This window comes from Mastigoproctus giganteus, chromosome 11 (assembly GCF_048544385.1).
Source record: "Mastigoproctus giganteus isolate SK-2022 chromosome 11, ASM4854438v1, whole genome shotgun sequence".
Taxonomy (NCBI): Eukaryota; Metazoa; Arthropoda; class Arachnida; order Uropygi; family Thelyphonidae; genus Mastigoproctus; species Mastigoproctus giganteus.
The window spans coordinates 158615439-158638170 of record NC_143585.1 but is presented as its reverse complement, the minus strand read 5'-3'; the positions used below and the strand labels follow the sequence as shown (position 1 = coordinate 158638170).

Sequence of the window (22732 nt, the reverse complement as noted above, 5' to 3'; positions counted from 1 at the left end):
ATCTGTGTGACACCATGTCTCTGATATCCCAACAATATCTGCCTTTGATATCTTGATCAGCACTTCAAATTCACCAATTTTATTTACTACATTTCTAGCATTAGTGTATGTGCAAGTATAAATGCACTTGTTCTTACTCTTAGTTACCCTAACACAGCCCATGTATTTACTTGTTCCATGATGACTCCCAACAGCCCTTGAAATTCCCAGCAACTTGCTCTCTAGGCTGCTGCTCATTACAATAAAAGCAGTGCAAGAATCACTTTCACTTCTTTCATGCGGCTACTGCCCCAAATCTTACACCCTTTCTATTTAAGTGTATGCCATCCCTGTAGAAGCAGTCTCTCCTGTTAGGAAGCACAGACAATGCTGAAAAAAGTTCTACCCCTTGCACAATCTCTCAGGGCCAAATTGATTGACAAGGTTCTCATCATATACTCCCTCCTATTGTGTCTGAGCAGAATTGCAGACACTTTTACATTTAACCCTAACTTGCGACTTTTTTTTCAGCATTGACCTGTACTTGTTAAGTAAATCTGCAGATCACTTACTCTTAAGGTGATTAGTGCCAACGTGTACAACAATAACACCTTTTGTCCCTTAAAAGATGATATCTGCTCTACAACGTCATCAATTTTTGGCCCTGGCACACATACCCTGGTCCTGTTCCACCTATCCTTTTTGCATACTGTATTCCCTGTCTCCCTGATAATAGAGTCACCGACAATAACTAATTTCTGTTGGACCAGTGCATTCTGCCTTGAAGATTGCCACTGTGTTGCCTGATGCACAGGGGTGAGCTCTGGTGTTGATTTGGGCAGCTGAGAGCTTGATGGGTCCCTCATATTAACTTCTTCATGGGCATTTATCCTACACCTCAAACTCTCATAGATGCCCATCAGAATGCTGAGTTGGCACCTAATTTCTTTACAGTCCCGGCACCTAGCACACACAAAGACATCCTCCTTGGCTAGATCATGTCCTGTTCCAGACAGGTCTGCAAACATTTCATATTTCACGCATTGTTTTACACTGTAATATGTGGGCGAATAGCCCCCTTCGGTTTTCCTGTGAGCCACAGCCCTCTGGCTATTCATTGAATGCTGCTTTGCTGCTCTAGTCTGGGTCATGATTCCATTTAAGTATAATTTAATTAACAATGAAATTAAATAAGATTAATAAATTTTATTGATAATACTATACTAATCTAATAGATATCTAATATACTGCCACCTATTTCGCTATCTACTTTTACGTTAAACCTCACGGTATTCCGTATCATATAACAATGGCAGAAAGTTACGAATGTAAAATCTACGGATACTAAGTATTAACTTTCAAAATCGCTATATAAATTCAAAATAAACCACGGAGCTTGGTTAGAACTATAAAGCTACTTACAGAAAATAATTTAGTATAACAATTAAGTCAATAAAATGTCTAAATATAAATGAAAACTTAGCATTTGCCGGAGCTGCAAAAATCGTGACCAACATGGTAGTAACCTTGTACCCTATGTGGAATATAACACTAATTTTTCTTGAATCACTGAGTGCAGCCAGCAAAACAAATCTAACTTTGAATATGGCCCCTGTAGGGGAAACGGTTGGACACTACTGTCATGGACAAAACCCATGTGCTGTCCTGGCTGTATTGCTCAGCGAACTTGAATGTGACTGACGAATTATCTCCGTCCCCCCCTCCCCCGGTTTCCACTACCCTAAGTGTAGTACCACACAGTTAGTAGATTACTTTGCATTTGTTAAAACTCAATTGCAATTTCTCAGCTCAACTGCCTAATTTTTCTAATCTTGTTCCAGTAGCATAGCATCATTATTGTCATTAACCACCTCTCTGTCTTCTTCCACCCAACAATTCCTTTATCCATGGCAATAACTTCCCTAAATGCCACACTGCTCCAATTTGCACAACAGTCTATTGTATGCAATAGTATCAAAAGCTTTCCTGAAATTCAAGTATGTCAGCATTTCCTAAACTAGGGTCCGGAGACCAGTTCCATGGGGTCCACGAAATGTTCAGAAGGTAACAAAGTAATATGTATTTATTTTCTTAAAAAATACACTGATAGAATCGCAATGAATTTTGTTATAGAACATTACTTATTTTATATCCAATTAGTATATATAATTGATGTAATTGAGTATCATATTGAGGTAAACTTCTCTTATTCTTTTGCAAATAATTGCATACACATTTCAGATTATTTGTTCTACATATAGCAAATCGATGATAAAGTTATTACATATGTGTATAAAAATAAAGTTGAGTTGTTTCACACATAAAACTTTGAATTTTCTTTTCAGAAACCCCAGTGCTCGCACGCACGCACACATGTAGGGGTCTGCAAACTTGTTTTGATTTTTGAAGGGATCTGTAAATCTCAGTAGTTTGGGAACTGCTGAAGTTTGTGATATCAAAATTATTTTTTGCATCTAGTTCCTGTTATTGCATCATAGTATCCAATCAAATTAATCAGACATGGCACCCTTTGAAAAAAACCATGCTCTGACTGAAGTATAAATGCACTCATGTCTAAATGGTCCTGCATTATTTCTTTAACCAATAATTATATTATTTTCTCTGAAACAGAAGTTAAGCTAACAGGTCTGTAATTACTCGTGTCACTCTTTGATCCCCCTTTGTGAAATGGGGATACAATTGCACATCTCCAATTCATGAGGGCTTCACCTGAATCCAAGGATGCTCTCATAATTATGCCTAATTTCTGCTTACCTCCCTTGCAGCCTCCCTTAATATAACTGCATAGATTACATCCATCCCACATGTCTTTCTTACATTTAACTTCAGCAAGTTCTCAGGATTATCAAAGCAGGATAACCTAAGCAGGATTATCAATATCAAGTAGATTTATGTAATTCATCCCCTTCCTTTTAGTGCTTACATAAGACTTTGCATCCTTTCCCAAAGATCTCCCATAATCTGTCTTTGCTTGAATAACCTTCATTGAGACCTGATTGCAGACTAGTTTATATATCGACCACAGGCTTCTGTAATACCTGATAATTTATATGCATCTCATGCATATTTTTTTCTCTGCAATGAATCTCATTAGTTCAACTGATATCCATTTAGAGATAAGCCTTAAACAGTATTTCTTAGTTGGTATGAAAACCCCAGTAGCTTCAATTATTATTTCCTTAAAGGCTTCCCACTTCCCATTTAGAATTTGCTGATGATACCATCATCAGTTGGCCCACTGTACAGAATTTAAAAACTGAGACCATTGTAGTTGCTTTTACAAAAGCAAAAACCCTTCCCTTTATCTTTGATGGTAGTTACATCTTTAAGTAAATCCCACATCAATATATTGCGGTCACTGCCACCTAGTGATTCTTTTATCTGCAGATTCTTATTCTTAATGTATGAATAATTACTGTTGATAGTCAGATCAAGGGTATTACTCTCCCTTGTTGCCTCCCTAATGTGCTGCTATAGAAAATAATCATCCAATAAATCCACAAAAGTCATACTAGCATGAAAGTGATCAACCGACAAGTTCCGATCAATATCTGGAAAGCTAAAATACCCCATTTTAAGACATTCTGATTTACTGGCTGACACTATTTCTCTGTACAGTTGTTCGTGGTACTCATTAGAATCATTAGGCCTAAATCACACTCCTCTCATTTTTGCTTTCCCAGTGCTCTTGCCACATTAAACTGACTCAACATCGCACTGGCCACTGATGGCAACTGGATGCACTGCCTTAGATTTCATATGCTTCTTAAATAAGAGCATAACCCACCTCCCCCTTCTGCCTTGTCTGTTCTTTCTGTAAGGTATGAACTGCTGACACCATTACATTGTGGCATAACTGCCACAATGTAATGGAGTAGGAGTGTGCTATAGGCCTAATGACTCTGATGAGTATAATAAGGAACTGTACAGGGAAATAGAGTGGGCCAGTAAATCAGAGAGTCTTATAATGGGAGCTTTTAATTTCCCAGATATTGACTGGAATTTGGGGGCTGGTTACTCACACACTAGCAGGGCTTTTGTGGATTTATTGGATGATTGTTTTCTACACCAGCATGTTCGGGAGGCAACTAGAGGGAGTAATACTCTTGATTTGATTATCAGCAGTGATTCTTCATGCATTAAGAATCTGCAGATAAATGAACCACTAGGTGGCAGTGATCACAGTGTGCTGAAGTGGGATTTACTGAAAGAGGTAACTACCATTAGGGGTAAAGGGAAGGGTTATTGCTTCCGTAAAGGCGACTACGATGGACTGAGACAGTATTTAAATTCTATACAGTGGGACCAACTGATGATGTTACCAACAGCAAATTCAAAATGGGAAGCATTCAAAGAACTTATCTTGGAAGCTACTAGGCTTTACATACCAACTAAGAAATATTGTTCAAGATTTAGGCCAAAATGGATGTCAGATGAACTAATGAGGCATACGGCAGAGAAGAAAAATGCATGGGATATTTACAAATTAACACATGACACAGAAGACTATGATAGATACAAGTTGATATGCAACCAAGTTACAAAGGAGGTTAGGCAGGCGAAGGCAGATTACGAGAAATCCTTGGCAAGGGATGCAAAGAAAAACAGCAAAGAGTTCTTTACTTATGTAAACTCTAGAAGGAAGGGGATGAATCAGATTGGTCCACTTGATATTGATGGGTCAACTGTTGATGATCCTGCTCAGGTAGCTAACAAACTAAATGAATATTTTGCATCGACATTCACACATGAGGAGTTATTCAGCAAGGGGAATGCCAGAGGTGTATTCAACTCTAGCAGTAAGCTACAGAATCTTGAAATAACTGGGAGTAAAGTGGAGGAGAAACGGTTGAAGATATTGAACATATTGCACCTCCCAAGGTTTTTTGCAGTACTTTGATCCAAGCCCGAGGCGGGAATCGAACCCGCGACCTTTGGGTTGCCGGGCAGGTACTTTACCCACTCGGCTAGCCCGGTCGGCCACCAGGCCATAAGGAAGACAGATAAGTGGTATAGCCCAGTCAACCTAAGTGAGGAACCCCACCCGCCCAGACGGCAGAAGAAACAAAGTTAGAAAGATGGGCAAAGAAGACACCCCATGACAGACACTACAATGACCTTCATCAAGATCATATCGATAACACTGCTTCCAATGCAGGGCTCACAAGCGGGACGCTCTTCCACGAGACTGAAGGATTCATGCTGGCCAAGACCAGGTAATCAAACCCAGAAACTATAGAAAATACATTGCAAAGGAGCCCAGAATGTCAAATGACACATGTCGACGATGCCACTTGGCCTCAGAAACGATCCAACACATCACTGCAGGTTGCAAGATGATCACCCAGACTGAGTACACTTTTAGACAAGACCAGGTAGTCAGGATAATACATCAGAAGCTAGTGAGGAAATACCAGTTGACCAAAGAAAGTGTACCATACTACAAGTACGAACCCCGGGCAGTACTAGAGACCTGAACCCACAAGCTGTACTGGGACCGCACCATAATAACAGATAAGACCATCCCACACAACAGACCGGACATAACCTTTGTGGACAAGATGGAAAAGGCTACCTACCTGATTGACATAGTGGTGCCCAACACTAGCAATGTCCAGAAAATCCAAAAAATTAGGAAGTAAACGAACCTGAGACATGAAGTCAAGGAGATGTGGCATGTGCAAGAAGTATTGATCATCGTGTCAACTACTGGTATGGTGCCAAAGACTCTACATAGCAGCCTAGCAGCAATAGGTCTCCCAAAGAACACCTACAAGGAACTCCAGAAAGTCGCAATCCTGAATACCTGTAGGATAGTCAGAGATTTCCTCGACCAACAGAAACACCAGACATTACAACCACCCTGTGTACTTGGTAGCAGTACCGGTCACGGAGTGGAATCCCCCAATCAGGGAGAAATAATATAACAGCAACAATAATAATAATGACCAAGAGCTGCTAACACCACCCGAAATCTGCAGTGGATAGACTGACAATTGCCCGGGAAGAAGGAGCCTGATAGACCTCATTCAGCAACAAAAGACAGCGATAGTTAACCCGAAGGATTACTTTCAGAAACACACAGCAGCACCCCACCAGGCCATAAGGAAGATAGACAAGCAGTATACCCCACTCAATCTAAGCGAGGAGTCCCTCCCAAAACAGGAGATACAAATGAAGCTAGAAAGACAGGCAGAGAAGACACTACAATGATCTCCATCAAGATCACAGATAAAATTGCTTCCAATGCATGGCTCACAAGCGGGATGCTCTTCCCCGAGACTGAAGAATTCATGCTCGCCATCCAAGACCAGGTAATCAACAGCAGGAACTATAGAAAATACATCGCCAAGGAGCCCGGAGTGTTCAATGACACATGTCGATGATGCCACCTGGCCTCAGAAACGATCCAACAAACCACTGTGTGGATGCAAGGTGATCACCCAGACTGAGTACACTCATAGACACGACCAGGTAGCCAGGATAATACATCAGCAGCTAGCAAGGACATACCAGTTGGTCGAAGAAAGTGTACCGTTCTACAAGTACGAACCCCAGTCAGTACTAGAGATCCCAACCCAAAAGCTGTACTGGGACCATGCCATAAAAATGGATAGGACGATCCCACACAACAGACTGGACATAACTCTTGTGGACAAGAAGGAAAAGGCTACTTACCTGATTGACATAGCGGCACCCAGCACTGGCAACCTGCAGAAAACCCATGGGGAAAAAAATCAGGAAGTACACAAACCTAAGACAGGAGATCAAAGAGATGTGGCATATGCAACAAGTAAACACCATCCCAAGACCCTACATAACAGCCTAGCAGCAATAGGTTTCCCAGTGAACACCTATAAGAACTCCAGAAAGTTGCAATCCTGAACACCTGTAGGATAGTCAGAGTTCTGCAACCAACAGTGAACACCAGATATAACAACAACCACCCTGTGTATTTGGTAGAAATACCTGTCACGAGGTGGAACCCCAATCAGGGAGAAATAATAGGAGAGCAATAATAATAATGTCCAGCTGGGAGGGAGAATGATCCCCAGTTACAGTCTGAATAATACTGTCTAGGATGTTATTTACGGAATCGGCCCAACACATGGTTGGGGTTCCATCTGGTTTGACAGTGGTTTCCAAGACATCTCCACTTGGTAGCTTGTTGGTCACTATATTGTAGAGAACTCCCCAAGGGTTATTGTTTCCAGTAGTTCCCACCAAGTGCTTCCAGCATTCTTGTCTCTTATGAAGGCTGTATACTGATTCCTGAGAGTTCTATAAGGATTTCTCAGTGCATCCACCTCATTTTGTGGCCAAGATCGTCTAGCTCTTTAAAAATTTCTCCTCACCTGGTGCACCCTTGTCCTGAGTATAGTCAGTTCAGGGCACCACCAGGGGACTGCCTGCTTCCTCAGCTTTTTTCGTGGGATAGACAGGTTTGCTGCTTTTGCTAAAATATTTGTCATAGTCAGTGCTTGCTCATCCAGGCTACAATTGCCTGATCTAGACCGCTCATTTTCCTGTTTTTGCAACTGAGCTGCTGTATGTTCTGTGAAAATCTGCCAGTTTGCTTTTTTAAGGTTATACCTTTTGATATCCAACAAGGAGTGCTGGGTTGTTTGTAACTGCCTGTTTAGTTTGAAGGTGATGGCTCTATGATCTGATGTGGTCCAGGCTGGCTGGACATACCAGTCTGTAATTTTATAGGCTATTGAACTGGTGGCAAAAGTGACATCAATGTTACTCTCCCACATGGTACTGCTAAAAGTTGGTAAGTTATTAGGTTGATTTATTACTTGAAAGGGTGAGGTGGCTAAAAAATCTGATAATATCTGGCCATTGTGTGTGTGCCTGCTCTGTCTTCTGTATGGCTATGTCATAAGGCTGACTGGCAGTTGACATCAGCACACACTATGATATTTGCAGTAGGTAACAAATTTATGACTGCTTGTAAGTAATCTATAGCAAGGTTTATGTCTTCACCTGGTCTTGCATAAAGAGGTATAATACAGAACTGTCCAATTGCACTGGTAATATGGGCACACACTGCCACAGGGTAGCAGAGGTGACCCACCTTTGTGATTGTAAGGTTAGTGTTTCTGACCATTATTGCTGTAGAAGGGACACCTGGGGTGTATTCTATTATTTTGTAGCCTCTTGGGTATCCTTGAACCCTACCCATATGTATGTGTGCAGGGTTCTTGGAGTACCAAGATATCTATATTATTTTCTTCTAATTTGAGCTTGATCTGATCAACAACAGTTCTAGCTCTTTGAGAATTCAATTGGATGAGATTTAAAGCCCTAGTCACATTTCTATTTTCAATCTGGCCCATAGTTGGTCTTCAATTGTTTTATTGCTTTGTCATATTCTTATAGCAAGGGCATTTTTCATTCCTGATGCTGTGTGTATAGTCAGCCAGCCATGTTTCCTTGCATTTTGGCTGCTGATTTTTATTTCTACAGTTTTTATAGTCATGCCCGGCCACTGCACAGCGTGTCCAAATTTATGACAAAAATAACATCTTGTTATAGGAAAGTGTTCCCTAAATCTATGGCTGGTCCAGCCAGCATAGATTCTTTGCTGTCCTTGTAGATGCCTTCACCAGATTTTTGAGGAGAGCTCCACTATGATATTTATCTGGCCATTTTTTCTGCGTTTTGTGGCTCTTTTGAGTTGGAACTGTTCAGCAAACACTTCTATGTCCATTATCTCTTGAAAATTTTTATAATAAATATCTGTCATTAATTCCTTCTCAGGCGTATACTGTACAACATCAAATAGTGGGTTATTTCCTTTTGGTTTCTCTGGTTTTATACCAAGTTTTAAGATTTTGGGGTTAGTTTCTACCTTTTTCAAATCTTCTTTGTTTGCTTTTGTCCAGTAGCACTCCATTTTCTCTCACTTTCCTCATACTGCATATTCTGATCTCCTTTAGGTGGGGTTTCAGTTGAATCACAACAGCTTCTCTGACTGTCTCACTAGTCTTGCAGTCACTGTCTGGTTTTTCTTTTAATATCACTATATTAGTTTCCTTAGTCCTGGGTATTTCCTTAGGTTTGTTAGGATGCTTAGGTTGGGTATTTTCTGTTTTACTTCCCCTTGCTACCTGGACATAAATTAGGGCATTCATTTCTTTGTATTTATTCCTTTCCTCAGTTACATTGTCTATCCTAGATCTCAGCACTATTTTCTGTGTCAAGTTCTATCACCCTTTGCTCTAAGACTGTCCAACAGTTTATTATATGCAGTTAGACTGCAGATGTTAGTCTGGTAATGGAGGAAGTCCTCTAAGTACAAAATCAACTCTTTTATTTGCTTAATTGGATCTGCCAATTTATTTATTGCTTGAAACCTTTTTTCCTCTTCTGTCTTATTATCAGTCTTTTCATTGTTTTCCTTTGCTTTACCTTCTTTGTTCTCAGCTTGGTTTTCCTCACTTTTTTTGTCCCTTTTCATACTCAAGAGGCCTGGAGGACATGCATCTAAGCCTTGATTATTAGTTTCATTGCCATTTTTGGGAGTCCTTTCGCTTAAAATTCTTATTTCTAAGTCAGGGTTTGTCTCTTTGTCTAAATCGTTATTTCCAGATTTTTTGCCTTTTATCCTCAGTATTTTGTTCTTGCTCAGTCGTTTTGTCCATCTTCATTGGTTCCTTATATTGGGGGGTTAGTTCAATGCATCTAATTCCAACGTACAGCTATTTAAACTGGAATATCGCGATTTCCCAGTTTTGTGGGAAAATCGCTATAAACAAAGACTAACTCAAGTTCTGAGAATACGTTATAGCTCTTGTTATAATCAGATTCCCCATTTAAAATATGCCTAATGTAGCTAGTTTTACTTGTAATATACTCAAAACTCTTGTGTTCAACAACAGTAACAGTGAGATCACTAGCATTGTAGCAATCGTGCTGCATGAAAATACTCTCAAAGGCACAAAAATTGGTGTAAACCTCTTAACGAAAACTCTTACTTGGAATATATCACTAGCCTCCATTTGCAAATACCCTAAAATTGAAAAAGCCATGGTAAAATCCCAGTATTGATCCAAAACCAAATGAATTTATTTATCCTATGATCCCCGTCTGCCTTCAACAATTAAGTGCAGCTCCATTTAGACATGTCTGTTCACTACCGCAACTGCACCCCCCCCCCCATGGAGTAGAAATAGTGAGATTATACACTAGCTGATCCGGAAGCATTCTATAGTTTTATCATTAGGTTTGGTATAGTGGATTATTGAGCTGCAGGCAAGCGAACACTGTTTTAGAGCTGTACCCTCAAAATGTAAGGAAGATTGGTTCTCACAATTATGTCATCATAACCTCAAATTGCATCAATCATACTGCATGATGGAGGAGATGGGAGATTGCCGGAGCTTTGTTCTGGAGACTAAACCTGGCCACTTCATACCTCCAATAAGCAAAGTGGTGGTACTGCAACCAGTTGATGAAAGTCATCTTTCACCTAGCATAGCCTGGTAACAAAGAGGGGCAGCAATCCTCTGTGTGGTGTGGATGCCACACCTCCACCCCTTCTTACATCGATTCGCACCTGAGTGGTCACCTCCAGCATACAAGGTGCCGTATTTCAGGACTTGCACATGAGGTTATACTCAGGATTACGGTTACTAATAGGCAGTTGTGAGCTGTGAATATTTTAAAAATGGGCTCGCAGTTTTTCTGACTTTATACCAAGAAATTTGATCGGTCACGGAAATGACGTCATCCGCGGCTTCTAGAGGCGCTTCGCACGCTCGCACTACTAGTAGTGTGAGAGCGCGTGATGCATTTTTCGTGACTGGTATGATATCTTGTGTCAGTGGCGGATTTAGGGGGGGGGGGAGAACAGATGCGACTTATTACCCCCTTAACCATGCATATAAGTGAATGTGCAAAACGTTCCTAGGTCTATATAAAAAAAAAATTAAAAACCTGGTCGTAATGCTTCGCCTTACGATGATAACTGGATAGGACAGTGTCTGGAGTTCTAACTTTTTAGAAATTTTGAATACTATGACGTTGCGATCATGCTTCCTGAAGTAACTACTGCAGTAAGTATGATTGCAACAATAAAAATATTTGTCGACAATTTTTTTTTTCGTCTCGCATTTTCGGTACATTCCATTGTTAGGTGCCCCTAACAGCTGCTTATGTCGCTTCAACTACAAGATCGGTACATCAATCGGTGCTATTTTACAGAGCGATTTAGATACATTGCACTCGCAAGTATACATCTCTTACTTTAGTTATCCTAAATCCATTGTATGTTGTCTTCCAGAAATTATGAAAATCTGTGAATGATCAATAAAATATTTACAATAAGAAAGCTCTTTTATTTCGTAATCGATATGTACAAATCAAAATACCTAAAAGAAACGCAAAGGATGTTTCGCATAAACCATCTACTCCGCGTGCTCGACATATGCGCAACTTTTTTATTCGTCCAATTTTTATAATGGATACCAGTAGCGTAGCTACCCCTTTTTCAGGCCCAGAGGCAAAGAGCATGTTCGGGCCCCTACTTAATGAAAATTGCAAAAACAGGAGACAGCCAAAGATGCCGGGCCCGGAGGCAATTGCCTTGCCTGCCTACATGGTAGCTACGCCACTGATGGATACATTTTTTTCAAGATAAAATTTTTATATTGAGAATAAAAAATAACATAAAATATTTCCCATATCACAAATAACATAAAAACTATCACAAAACATTCCGCAATATAAAAACAAATATTACATAAAAAACAAATTTTCTAGAAACAGGACACAAAAAAAAATCAGATTACACGAAAAAGAAATATTTCACAAATATTCAAGAAAAATTTATTCTAAAAATTGCCAATTTACTTCTCCATTAATATTTGTTGTCGATCTCCTGCTTTGCTCAATAGATGAGCGATGATTACAGAGGAATGATTTGACGTAACGATCCGGTTCAAATTGAAGCAATGGTTTTCCATTTAGATAAGAGCTAAGAGGTATGATCATCATAATACATCAGTATCATTAATAAACAATGAAAACAATAATGGACCCTACATGGAATCCTGAAGGACACCACTATATGGACTAATTGTTGTGTCCTTCAGGACACCACAATTAGTCCACATGAGCATGGTCATTAAAAAACACTAAGTTTTTTAAGATTTGTCCCAAATAAATGGCTGCCCCGATTAACCGATGGCCCAAATAACTGGAATTCACTCTATTATGCATATTTATGATTGGCAAATAATGTATTAAAACTCAGAGGTACTAAAACTAAAACAATATTGCCTTAACTGACAACTAATAAAATAAAAATAAAACAAGTTTATTGCAACTAAAAATTAAAAAGATATAAATTAAGTTGAAAATAAAACTAAAACCAAATTGATTAAAAACATTAAAATACAAAGTTGGATTAAAAACATAAAATCAAGCAAAGGGCAAGTAGCTTTCGAAGCAAAGAGCCACTTTGTTCAACTTGCTGAAGCCTACAACACCACGTCACCTATGATAAGAAAAGGTAGTCTTGTGCATGCATGCAAATACCTAGCTGCACACCGTGCTTGGCAAATGAAAGGAAAGAAGGGAGGGCAGGAATAATGGAAGAGGACATTAGCTGCCAGACTCCGCATTGTTGATGAGATTAAGCAAGTTGTTAGGTTGCCACCTCCCATCACATGTAAAATGATGGCCTCTATAGCAGAATGTATGTAGGTTCCAGCACCGTGATTGATGTTGTAACCTGCCGCAGAATATGGAGAGCTTCTAACCAAGAAAGACCATGGCAAGAATTATTAGCCCATTTTATTATTTCTAAACTGGAATGGCGATCACAGTTAAAATGCTGGGCATACCAGTAATGCTCAGAGATGGCTGAGTTGTCAAAATCAGTACGACAAATAGCCTCCTCACATTCATTAATATGATCAGCCAACCTTCATTCAGTTTGACCAATATAACACACCCCACAATCTAGGGAAGTAATCCAATATACGATATTAGCAGTATGCAAAAGTGGAATAGCCACTTTTAACCTTGGATAAAGCCGAATGCAATTTCCTGCAAGGGAGATGTGCACAACCAATATGGTATTGACACAGCACCGCAGCAATGCATGGGGACATCTGGACAGTGGGGAACATATACAGCAGCAACCAGATCATTACCCCAATTGACACAACAAACAGACTCATTGTCAACTAGTTGGAGTCTGTACAGAACATGAGTGGAGGTAACCACATTTAGATAACTCAGTCCTGATTATGACAAGCTCAGCCTCCCTCTGTGCAGGGTCACTACAGTGTGATCATGCCTGATTAAATAAAGATTTCACCATACTGTATAAATGCCATGGGGCATGTGCAGATTAAAGTTAGTATATTGAACCCTGCACATAGGTTTTCCATAAACCGAAGTTGCCAAGTAAAAACCATTATGGTGAACCAAAACTTCCAAAAACATAAGGGCACCATTCACCTCCATTTCGAGGGTGAATGTAATAAACGGTGAAAAAGAAATAATATACTGGAGGAGCAATTCCTCCAATCCCTAGGTATAATAGCAAAAACATTATTGATATATCTGCACCAGAGTCTAACAGGAATGGGTAAATTCACCATGGAAGCCCTGGAAGAGGACATATTCAAATTTATCCATTCCTGTTCAGGGATGGCTCATAACTCACCCATTTCTGAGCATTCATGCACAGCATTTTAACTATAATTGCCATTTCAGCATAGAAATAGAATGGGCTAATAATTCTTGACATCTTTCGTGGTTAGAAGCCATGTGATGGGTTACAAAATCGCAGTCCTGGAACCCTCATACATCCTATTTTGGAGGCAACCATTTTATGATGATGAGAGGTTGCAACCTAACAACGTGCCTAATGTACGTCACATCAACAAGACTGAGTATGGCAGTTAATGACCTCTTCTGTTATTCCTGCCCTCCCTTCTTTCTTTCTTTTCTTCACCAAGCACGATCCGCAGCTGGGTATCTGCACACATGCGCAAGGCTACCTTTCGGTATTATAGTGGACCTGCTATCACAGGCTTCAGTAAGTTGGCAAAGAGGCTCTTCACCTTGAAAGCTACTTGCCCTTTGCTTGAATTCATGTTTTTAATTCAACTTTGTAATTTAATTGGATTTAGTTTTATTTTCAACATAATCTATTTTAATTTATATCTTTTTAATTTTTGATTGCAATAAACTTGTTTTATTTTTATTTTATTGGTTGTCAGTTGAGGTAATTGTTTTAGTATGAACAAAAATTTATTGAGGAAAAACAAAAATTTTCTGTGTAAATTTTTACACAGAAAATATATAACCAAAATATGCTGTTGTTTGTTGTTGTTGTTTTGGTTTTTTAGGAGCATTAGCAACTAAGACCATATTGCTCCGGGAATATGCGGTGGTCATTCCCTGACCTTTCCGTATCCTCCGTATTTGGTGGTGACGGGCTTGAACCCCGGTCTAATCGAGAAGCGTGTGCTACGCACTGTCGCTCCTTCCCACCTGACTACGGAGGCGCCTCCAAAATATGCAACACACACTCAAGGTCAACTGTAAACTGAAATAAGCACTAGTAACAAAGAATAACATTGAAGAAAATGGGTTTTTTTTGAACAAAACTTCAAATTTTCATGTGTACAGATGTGGACAAGGTGTCAAATAAATATGAGCACAACTTGAAACATAAACTGGTCCATTATAGCAGGAAGAGCTGTAATAACAAACAATATGACAAACTCAAAATGCAATGGAATTTTATTTTCTTTCCTACCATTCTACACTTAGAGAAATTACAAGAAAACATTAGATAATATACAGATGAGTTTTTTTTTTTTTTTTTGGCTGATGCTGTTGTAAAAGCTTTCTTCTATTTACTACTATTAATATTATAATCCAGAACTCAATAACAGACTTAAACCTGAAGACATGTCAAACACAAAGATGTGGCAATTTTCATTAGGATTGGTCACCCAAAATGAGATGGAGGGTGAAATGAAGTGTGAAAATGACTATGAAAAGAAGCTTCCCTGTCCACAGCTGTGGATGGGTGATGATCACTTTCACTTCATGTCATTAGTATATTAAAACAAGACCACATCTGAAATACTCACCTGATTTTTTCTAATTCATTATGGGTGGTTCTGAAATGAGAGAAAAATGTATAAATGTACAAATTTCACATTTTTAGGTGTAATTTTAACTTAGTTTTTAAGATTATTATGTTTTTAAAGTTACGTATTGTTTACAGCACACCATTTTAAAATTCCTTTCAGGTAAAAATTGAAAGAAAAGATATGACCTCAGCATGTGCCTATAATATATCTCAAATAATAAAACTACTTTGCTAAAAATAATTAACATACAATATAATAAAAATATAGCATAATCTATCTATACATTAAAAACGTTTTCCTACTGGTGATATTTATTCGAGCCAATGGGAGAAGAGGGCAAGGCAATTACATCACTAAAAATGCAATTAATTATTGATAAGTGCACCCATAATGTTCACCAACCTCGTGCATGTGATTCACTAACATTTGATGCTCCATTGTAACATTTTTTGTTGGGTAAAGTGCCTGCCTGGCAATCCAAAGGTCGTGGGTTCGAATCCCGCCTCGGGCTTGGATCAAAGTACTGCAAAAACCTTGGGAGGTGCATTATGGCCACAGAAGCCGATGCGCCAACAACTACCAAAAAAAAAAAAAAAAAACATTTTTTGTATATTCATGAATATTCTATATTTGCTTGCACCTTCACGATGGTGGGACTGTTAGTAAGCCTGGGTATAACCTCCATGCACAAGTACATGGTGGGTGACAACCCAGGTGTGAACCAAAGTAAGCAGGGGTCGAGGTGTGGTGCCCACACCACATGGAGGAACGCCGCCCCTCTATGTTGCCAGGCAGTACTAGGTGGTAGATGACTCTCATCAACCGGTGAAATACCACCACTTTGCTTATTAGAGGCTTGAAGTGGTGAAACACATGTTTAGTCTCTAGAGCTAAGTTCCGGTCAACCCTTCCCTATCTCTTCCATCATGCAGTATGATTGATGACTTTTGTGGTTATGATGAACGTCGTGACAAGATCCAATATTCCGTACATTTCGAGGGTACAGCTCTCAAACGGTGTTCAGAGCTGTACCCTCGAAATTACAGCGGCCGGCCGCTAGTTAGAACACCAGACTGAACCTATTGGTGACTCTCTAGGAAGCTTCCGGATCAGCTAGTGTATAAGCTTGCTACCTCTGCTCTGCCAGATAGTGTCTGGAGAGAGTCCGAGTACTGTGTATGCGGGGAGCACTGTCGAGGCCACGTTATGTCAAGGATCTGGGTATATTCTTACCACATGTACGCCATATCCAAAAATTTCATTACTTCATACAGCATGTCCCACCTACGTTTTCTTACTATTGAATACACCATGAATTGTCAAACTAATAGAGCAAGCTTATCTGCGAAAAGATCTAAACCTCCCAAGGACTTCCTAATTCATTTCACAAATATACGTGGTCTCAATTCTAATCTCAACGATGTCCATTTCCACTTGCAGTCTGCCAAACCCCATGTACTTTTTCTGACAGAATCTCAGTTATCGGTTGAGTCATCTACTGCTCATCTCAGATGCCCAAATTATTCGCTGTATGATTCCTTTCGCCTCAAAGGTGGTACTTGTGCATATGTCCATTCTGATATTCCCTGTCAGAGACTTGGCAATCTGGAATCTCCTCTCTTTGATCTTCTCTGGCTTAAAATCTCTCTACCTCATCGTGTCAAATTCATCTGTTGTCTCTACCGTTCTCCCAACTCCACTAATCACTTGAAGCTCTTTGAATTCCTCTCTTTGCAACTTGACTTTCTCCAGTCCAACTTTCCTAACAGTGAAGTAATTTTTCTTGGTGATTTTAATGTTCAACTCCAGCTGACTTCCGTTTTCTAGTCACACCGACCCAGCTGGTCGAGATGCTGAGGCTTTAGCAATTACTAATGACCTGGCACAGATTGTTCATTTTCCTACAAGAATACCGGACAATCCTAATCATACAGCCAATACGCTTGATCTTTTTCTCACAAACAACCATTCTAAGTACATGGTCGAAGTGAGAGGTCCTTTAGGCACTTCAGATCACAACTTGGTGATTGTCTCTTCTCCAATGGAACCTTTATCTGAAGGCTATTCCCAACCTCGTTTTTTTTGGCATTACAAGAATGCAAAATGGGATGACTTGCGAGACTTCTTTTCTTCTTTTCCTTGGTCGGATTACTGTTTCAAAACTTCTGATGTCAACGTTTGCTCAGATCGTGTCAGTGAAATTATTTTTACAGGAATGGAATCCCTTATCCTACACTCCACTTTAAAATCTCGTCCTTTATCTAAACCTTGGTTTTCCAATAAATGTGATAAGGCTGTCCAAGAAAAGTATGTTGCATATCGTAATTGGCTTGTTTCTAATTCTTCAGTTTCATTTTCTGCCTACACCAAAGCTCGCAACAGTTGTAAAGCAGTTATCATTAGCATTAGTAGAGGCACATGATGCAAGAAAGCAAGCTTATTAATCAGTCCAAACTAGAGTTTGAATAGGCTAAGAGTAGAAAACTTGCTTCTTGCCCTAATGGTAGCCGAGCATTCTGGTCTCTTGCCAAAGCTATTGGTCGCAACTTTTGCCCATCTTTGCTCCCACCTCTGTCCAAACCAGATGGTTCTGTTGTCACTTCAGCCAAGGATAAAGCTGACCTGCTAGCATCCCATTTTTCTTCCAGCTCATGTATTAATGATCTTGGTTAAACACCTCCCACCATTCCTAACACGCTCCATTCAATGCCTCCTGTGGTCTTCCATCAAAAGGATATCAGAAGGATTTTGATGAATCTTGATGCTAAGAAAGCTACAGGTCCTGATGGTATTTCTCCACTTGTTCTCAAAACCTGTGCTCCTGAACTTACTCCTATTCTTTGCTGCCTTTTTTCACTTTCTTATTCCAAAGGTGTTTTTCCTTCTGCTTGGAAATTTGCTCATATCCAGCCAGTTCCTAAAAAGGGTGTCAAATCCCTCCCATCCAATTATCGTCACATTGCAATTACTTCTACTCTTTCTAAAGTAATGGAGAAATCAATTAACCGCCAACTCTTAAACTACCTAGAAACCTTCCATCTGATCAACGATCACCAGTATGGATTCCGTCGGTGTCGATCCACTGGAGATATTCTGGCTTATGTTACCCATTTATGGACTAATTCAATGGAAAGGTTCGGTGAAACACAAGTAGTTGCTCTTGACATCTCAAAGGCTTTTGATCGTGCATAAAGGTCTTCTAAACAAGCTTCCATCTTATGGTTTGCCAACTGTTTTTAGTAATTGGTTATCCAGTTTTCTCTCTGATCGCTCACTGAGGGTGATGGTAGATGGCTCTCTGTCTTCTATCTTCTCCACTAATGCTGGTGTCCCCCAAGGTTCAGTTCTTTCCCCCACTCTTTTCCTCTTGTATATCAATGACCTTCTTCCATTGACAGGAAATCCTATCCATAGTTTTGCCAATGATAGCACATTGCATTCAACTTTCCATTTTGAGAAACCTTGTCCTGCTCAATCAGCTTCAACTTCTCGAAAATCTGCTACCAATTCCTTAAATACCGATCTTCAGGTAATTCTCCAGTGGGCAAAGACAATTTAGTTGATTTCAACCCTTCTAAAACTCAGTCTTGTCTTATATCTTGCAAAAAGGATTCTTCTACTCCTATGCTTATCTTTAGTGACACTCCAATTTCTAGGCAAAATGATATATCTCTTTTGGGGATTACACTGACTTCTAATCTCTCTTGGCACAAGCACATTACAAATATTGCTTCCTCTACATCTAAAAAACTTGGTTTTCTCTTTCGCTCTCGGTGTTACTTTTCTTCCAAACAGCTGCTCACTTTGTATAAATCGCAAATCCGCCCTGCCATGGAATATTGTTCCCACATCTGGGGTGGTGCCCCTAAAACCTCTCCCCGGCTTCTTGATTCCATTCAGAAGGGGGCAGTTAGGTTAATTAATGATTCATCTCTAACAGAGTCTCTCCACTCGCTTTCTCATAGAAGCACTATTTCTGCTGCATGCCTCTTCTACAGATACTTCCATGGGCACTGTTCTTCTGAATTGGCTTCTATAATTCCCACTCTCTCTCTTTCAAAACAGTCCGAACACTTGCCGCCACCAGCCAACATCCATTTACTGTCCAACTTCAAACCCACAGAACCAACTTTTCATCTTCCTCGTTTATTCATTCAACTGCTGTTTTCTGGAAGAACCTTCCTTCTTACGTATTTCCTGAAAATTACAATCTACAGAAGTTCAAGTCCAATGTCAACAAATATCTTCTTTCGTCTTCTTAACCTCAAACCCAAGCACGGTACTAAGTACTATAGGTTCTAATACCTCTCGTGTTTGGGGTTCACATAAAAAAAAAAAAAAAAAAAATTGTAAATACTATACTTTAATATTTTGTAAATATTTTAAATACAGTTTATTCCGGTTATTTGGGACAAATCTTAAAGGACAGAACCCAAATCGAGAAAATAGCCAAGGGTTTACTTCGCTTAATTGGGACAGCATGTCTTTGATCGGGGCAGGAGACCGCAGCACTGGGGATTACCCTACGATTGTCTCCAACCAACCTGGTAGTTCGGTCGGATTTCTGGAGTTCACAACCACAAAACAATAAAAACAATTAGCAGTCACCTATTTATTGGGCTTTTCTGTTAGTGCAATCTATCATAAATGGATAATAAACTCGATCTTACTGAATTTGTGATAATACCGACAGCTGGTATTCTGTGGGTTATTATGGTGAAATGTGTTTACACTTCCATGAAATCTTCAATCATATAAAAAAATTAGTTTTCAAGAATCTTCTCTTCATTCATATTTTTAAAGCTTCGTAACTTGTTACTCCATTCTCTCTTGCTCATATCGTGTTACTTGCAATTCATGTGTGCTATGTTCTTTGTTATTGATTGCTTATCTTTTTACTGTTTTAAATTTTAACCCCCACCCACAAATGTCAGTGAACAGAAATATCAACTAGTTAGTATATACATATTACAGTATGTATTAATTATTCCGATTATCATGTATATTCTTTCAATTTTCACGTATCATTTAATTTTTTAATTGGTAAGGTAATAAAGGATAAATTTATGCTTAATATATTTTTACTTTTATAGCCTGTGGATAATATTCCTCCTATTTTTGCTAATTAGAATAGATGTTTAATAGAATTAAAATTCAATTCACAAATGTGATCGCAATGACCGGCGCTTACCACACATCATATAGTGAACGGTACTTTACTATGGTAAGTCCATCGTAACATGATTTGACTGTACAAAGTGTAAAGTGTGTTAGTTGTCTGATGGTACCAGGGGTTCCCCCTTTCCGCATTGCATTCTTTGTAAGTGACACAGAACTCTGTGGAGGCCAGAGATTTTAAAAATGTGCGGGGAGTGGTCTGTTGTTTCTCTGAACATTTAGCCATACGGCCCCTATTGAGATCCACCGTTGCCCACACTTTGCCATGAAGAGGCGGGTCAGGCACCCGGTAGATTATTTAAGTATTCTGGCAGGCTCCACCACCTAATTTCCAAGGATTTCAGTGGCAAGGCCTAAAAAAAACAAGGGGGGGGGTGAACACTAGAATTTGGCTGAAAGAGATATACAGGAAAGCAATAGAATTTAGAAGTTGAGAATTTGGCAGCATTTTTATCAGTATACTCAATCAGTTTAGTGAGAGAGACTGAAGACTGGGGGGAAAACAGGTAGAAGAATGGGAACAATAGATTGGGCACCACCAAAGAGGTCAGTGGTGACGAGCCCCACCAGGCAAATTTTTTGGGGGGAGGCAGGGAGGAGAAAGAGACCTGTCTCCCCCCCCTGCCCCGGGATGAGGTTTTAAAGGGAGCCAGGTTAGAGTACCCAGTTCAGATTGCTAAATGGCATGTCAGCAGCAAAACCGCAGTACAAATCGCAAATCCGCCCTACCATGGAATATTGTTCCCACATCTGGGGTAGTGCCACCAAACTCATGCTTCTAGATTCCATTCAGAAGAGGGCAGTTAAGTTAATTAATGATTCATCTCTAACAGAGATGAATCATTAATTAACCTAATGAAATGACTCCACTCTAACAGTGGAGTCTCTCCACTCGCTGTCTCATAGACATACTGTTTCTGCTGCAAGCCTTTTCTACAGATACTTCCATGGGTACTGTTTTTCTGAATTGGCTTCCATAATTCCTGCTCTCTCTTGAACAAATGCCATCACCAGCCAACATCCATTTACAGTCCAACTTCAAACTCACAGAACCAACTTTTCATCTTCCTCGTTTATTCATTCAACTGCCATTTTCTGGAACAACCTTCCTTCATATGTATTTCCTGAAAATTGGTCTAAAGAAGTTCAAGTCTAATGTCATCAAATATCTTCTTTCGTCTTCTCAACCTCCAACCCAAGCACAGTACTATAGGTTCTAATACCTCCCGTGTTTGGGGTTTTCATATAAAAAAAAAAAAAAAAAAAATTATGTCTTCGTCAGTGGTGGTTGTCATGTCAATGTGTGTTGAATCCAGTAGGAAGGTCAAATTACCCATCCCACTCTGGGAGTGGGAGAAAGACACACATTTACTTCATTCATAATCTGCATTCTTTTATACCTTTTTCTTATATTTTTTCCCCCGTTTTTATATATATATATATATATATATAAAACAATAAAAATAAATCAGAATAAGAATTAAAAAAAAAAAATAAATAAATAATGCCAGCAGCATTGCAAGACAGAAGAGCGAAAATAGTCAAGATTTGCTAATGCTGTGGCTGTGCTGCCATCCACAGTTCATTATTTGTCTATAAAATCTGGTTAAGATTACATTTTGTCAGTGGTGTGGCTTTTTAATTTACGCTGCATCAGGACCACCTCTTTTCAAGTCTTCTGCACTGACGGTTCGATCTGAGTATCAGGTGGCGGACTGATCTTTCGATCGCTTCGCCTTTACGGCAATTTGTCTCACGATCGAAATGCAGCGATTCCCTAACTATTATTGGCCTTGTGGTCTTCTGGTGAGATGGGGCGTAATGGTCAGTCGATTTTTGGTTTAGGAAGGGAGGAGGTGGCATGCTGTTAATTAAGAAAATCATAGGAGCCTCCGTAACCAGGTGGGAAGGAGCAACAGTGCATAGCACACGTTTCTTGATTAGACCGGGGTTCGAGCCCGTCACCACCAAATACGAAGGATGCGGAAAGGTCAGCGAATGACCACCGCATATCCCACAGCAATATGGCCTTAGTTGCTAATGCTTCTAAAAACTAAAAAACAAACAAACACAAGAAAAACATAAAATCAAAAGAAGTGCATCCAGTTGATATAGATGAACAGTGCACTGTTGAGTCAGTTTGGTGTGACATAAGCACTGCTAAAGCAAAAATAAGAGGAGGAGTGTGTTATAGGCCTAATGACTCAAATGAGTACAATGAACAATTGTACAGAGAAATAGAGTGGGCTAGTAAATCAGAATGTCTTATAATGGGTGATTTTAACTTCCCAGATATTTACTGGAACTTGTGGGTTGGTCACTAACACACTAGTAAGACTTTTGTGGATTTATTGGATGATTGTTTTCGGTAGCAGCCTGTTCGAGAGACAATACTCTTGAGAGGGTAATACTCTTGATCTGGTTAT

The 22732-nt window shown here is 39.5% G+C and overlaps 1 protein-coding gene across 1 annotated transcript in view; it reads right to left on the bottom strand.

The window, feature by feature from the left end:
* The window catches only part of LOC150078534 (max dimerization protein 1-like), a 204232-nt gene that overhangs the window by 125979 nt on the left and 55521 nt on the right, over positions 1–22732 (bottom strand). The window contains exon 4 of the mRNA XM_090384769.1: positions 15126–15155. Within this exon, the coding sequence (XP_090240895.1) occupies positions 15126–15155 (30 nt within the window). The remainder of the gene's footprint in view (positions 1–15125; positions 15156–22732) is intronic.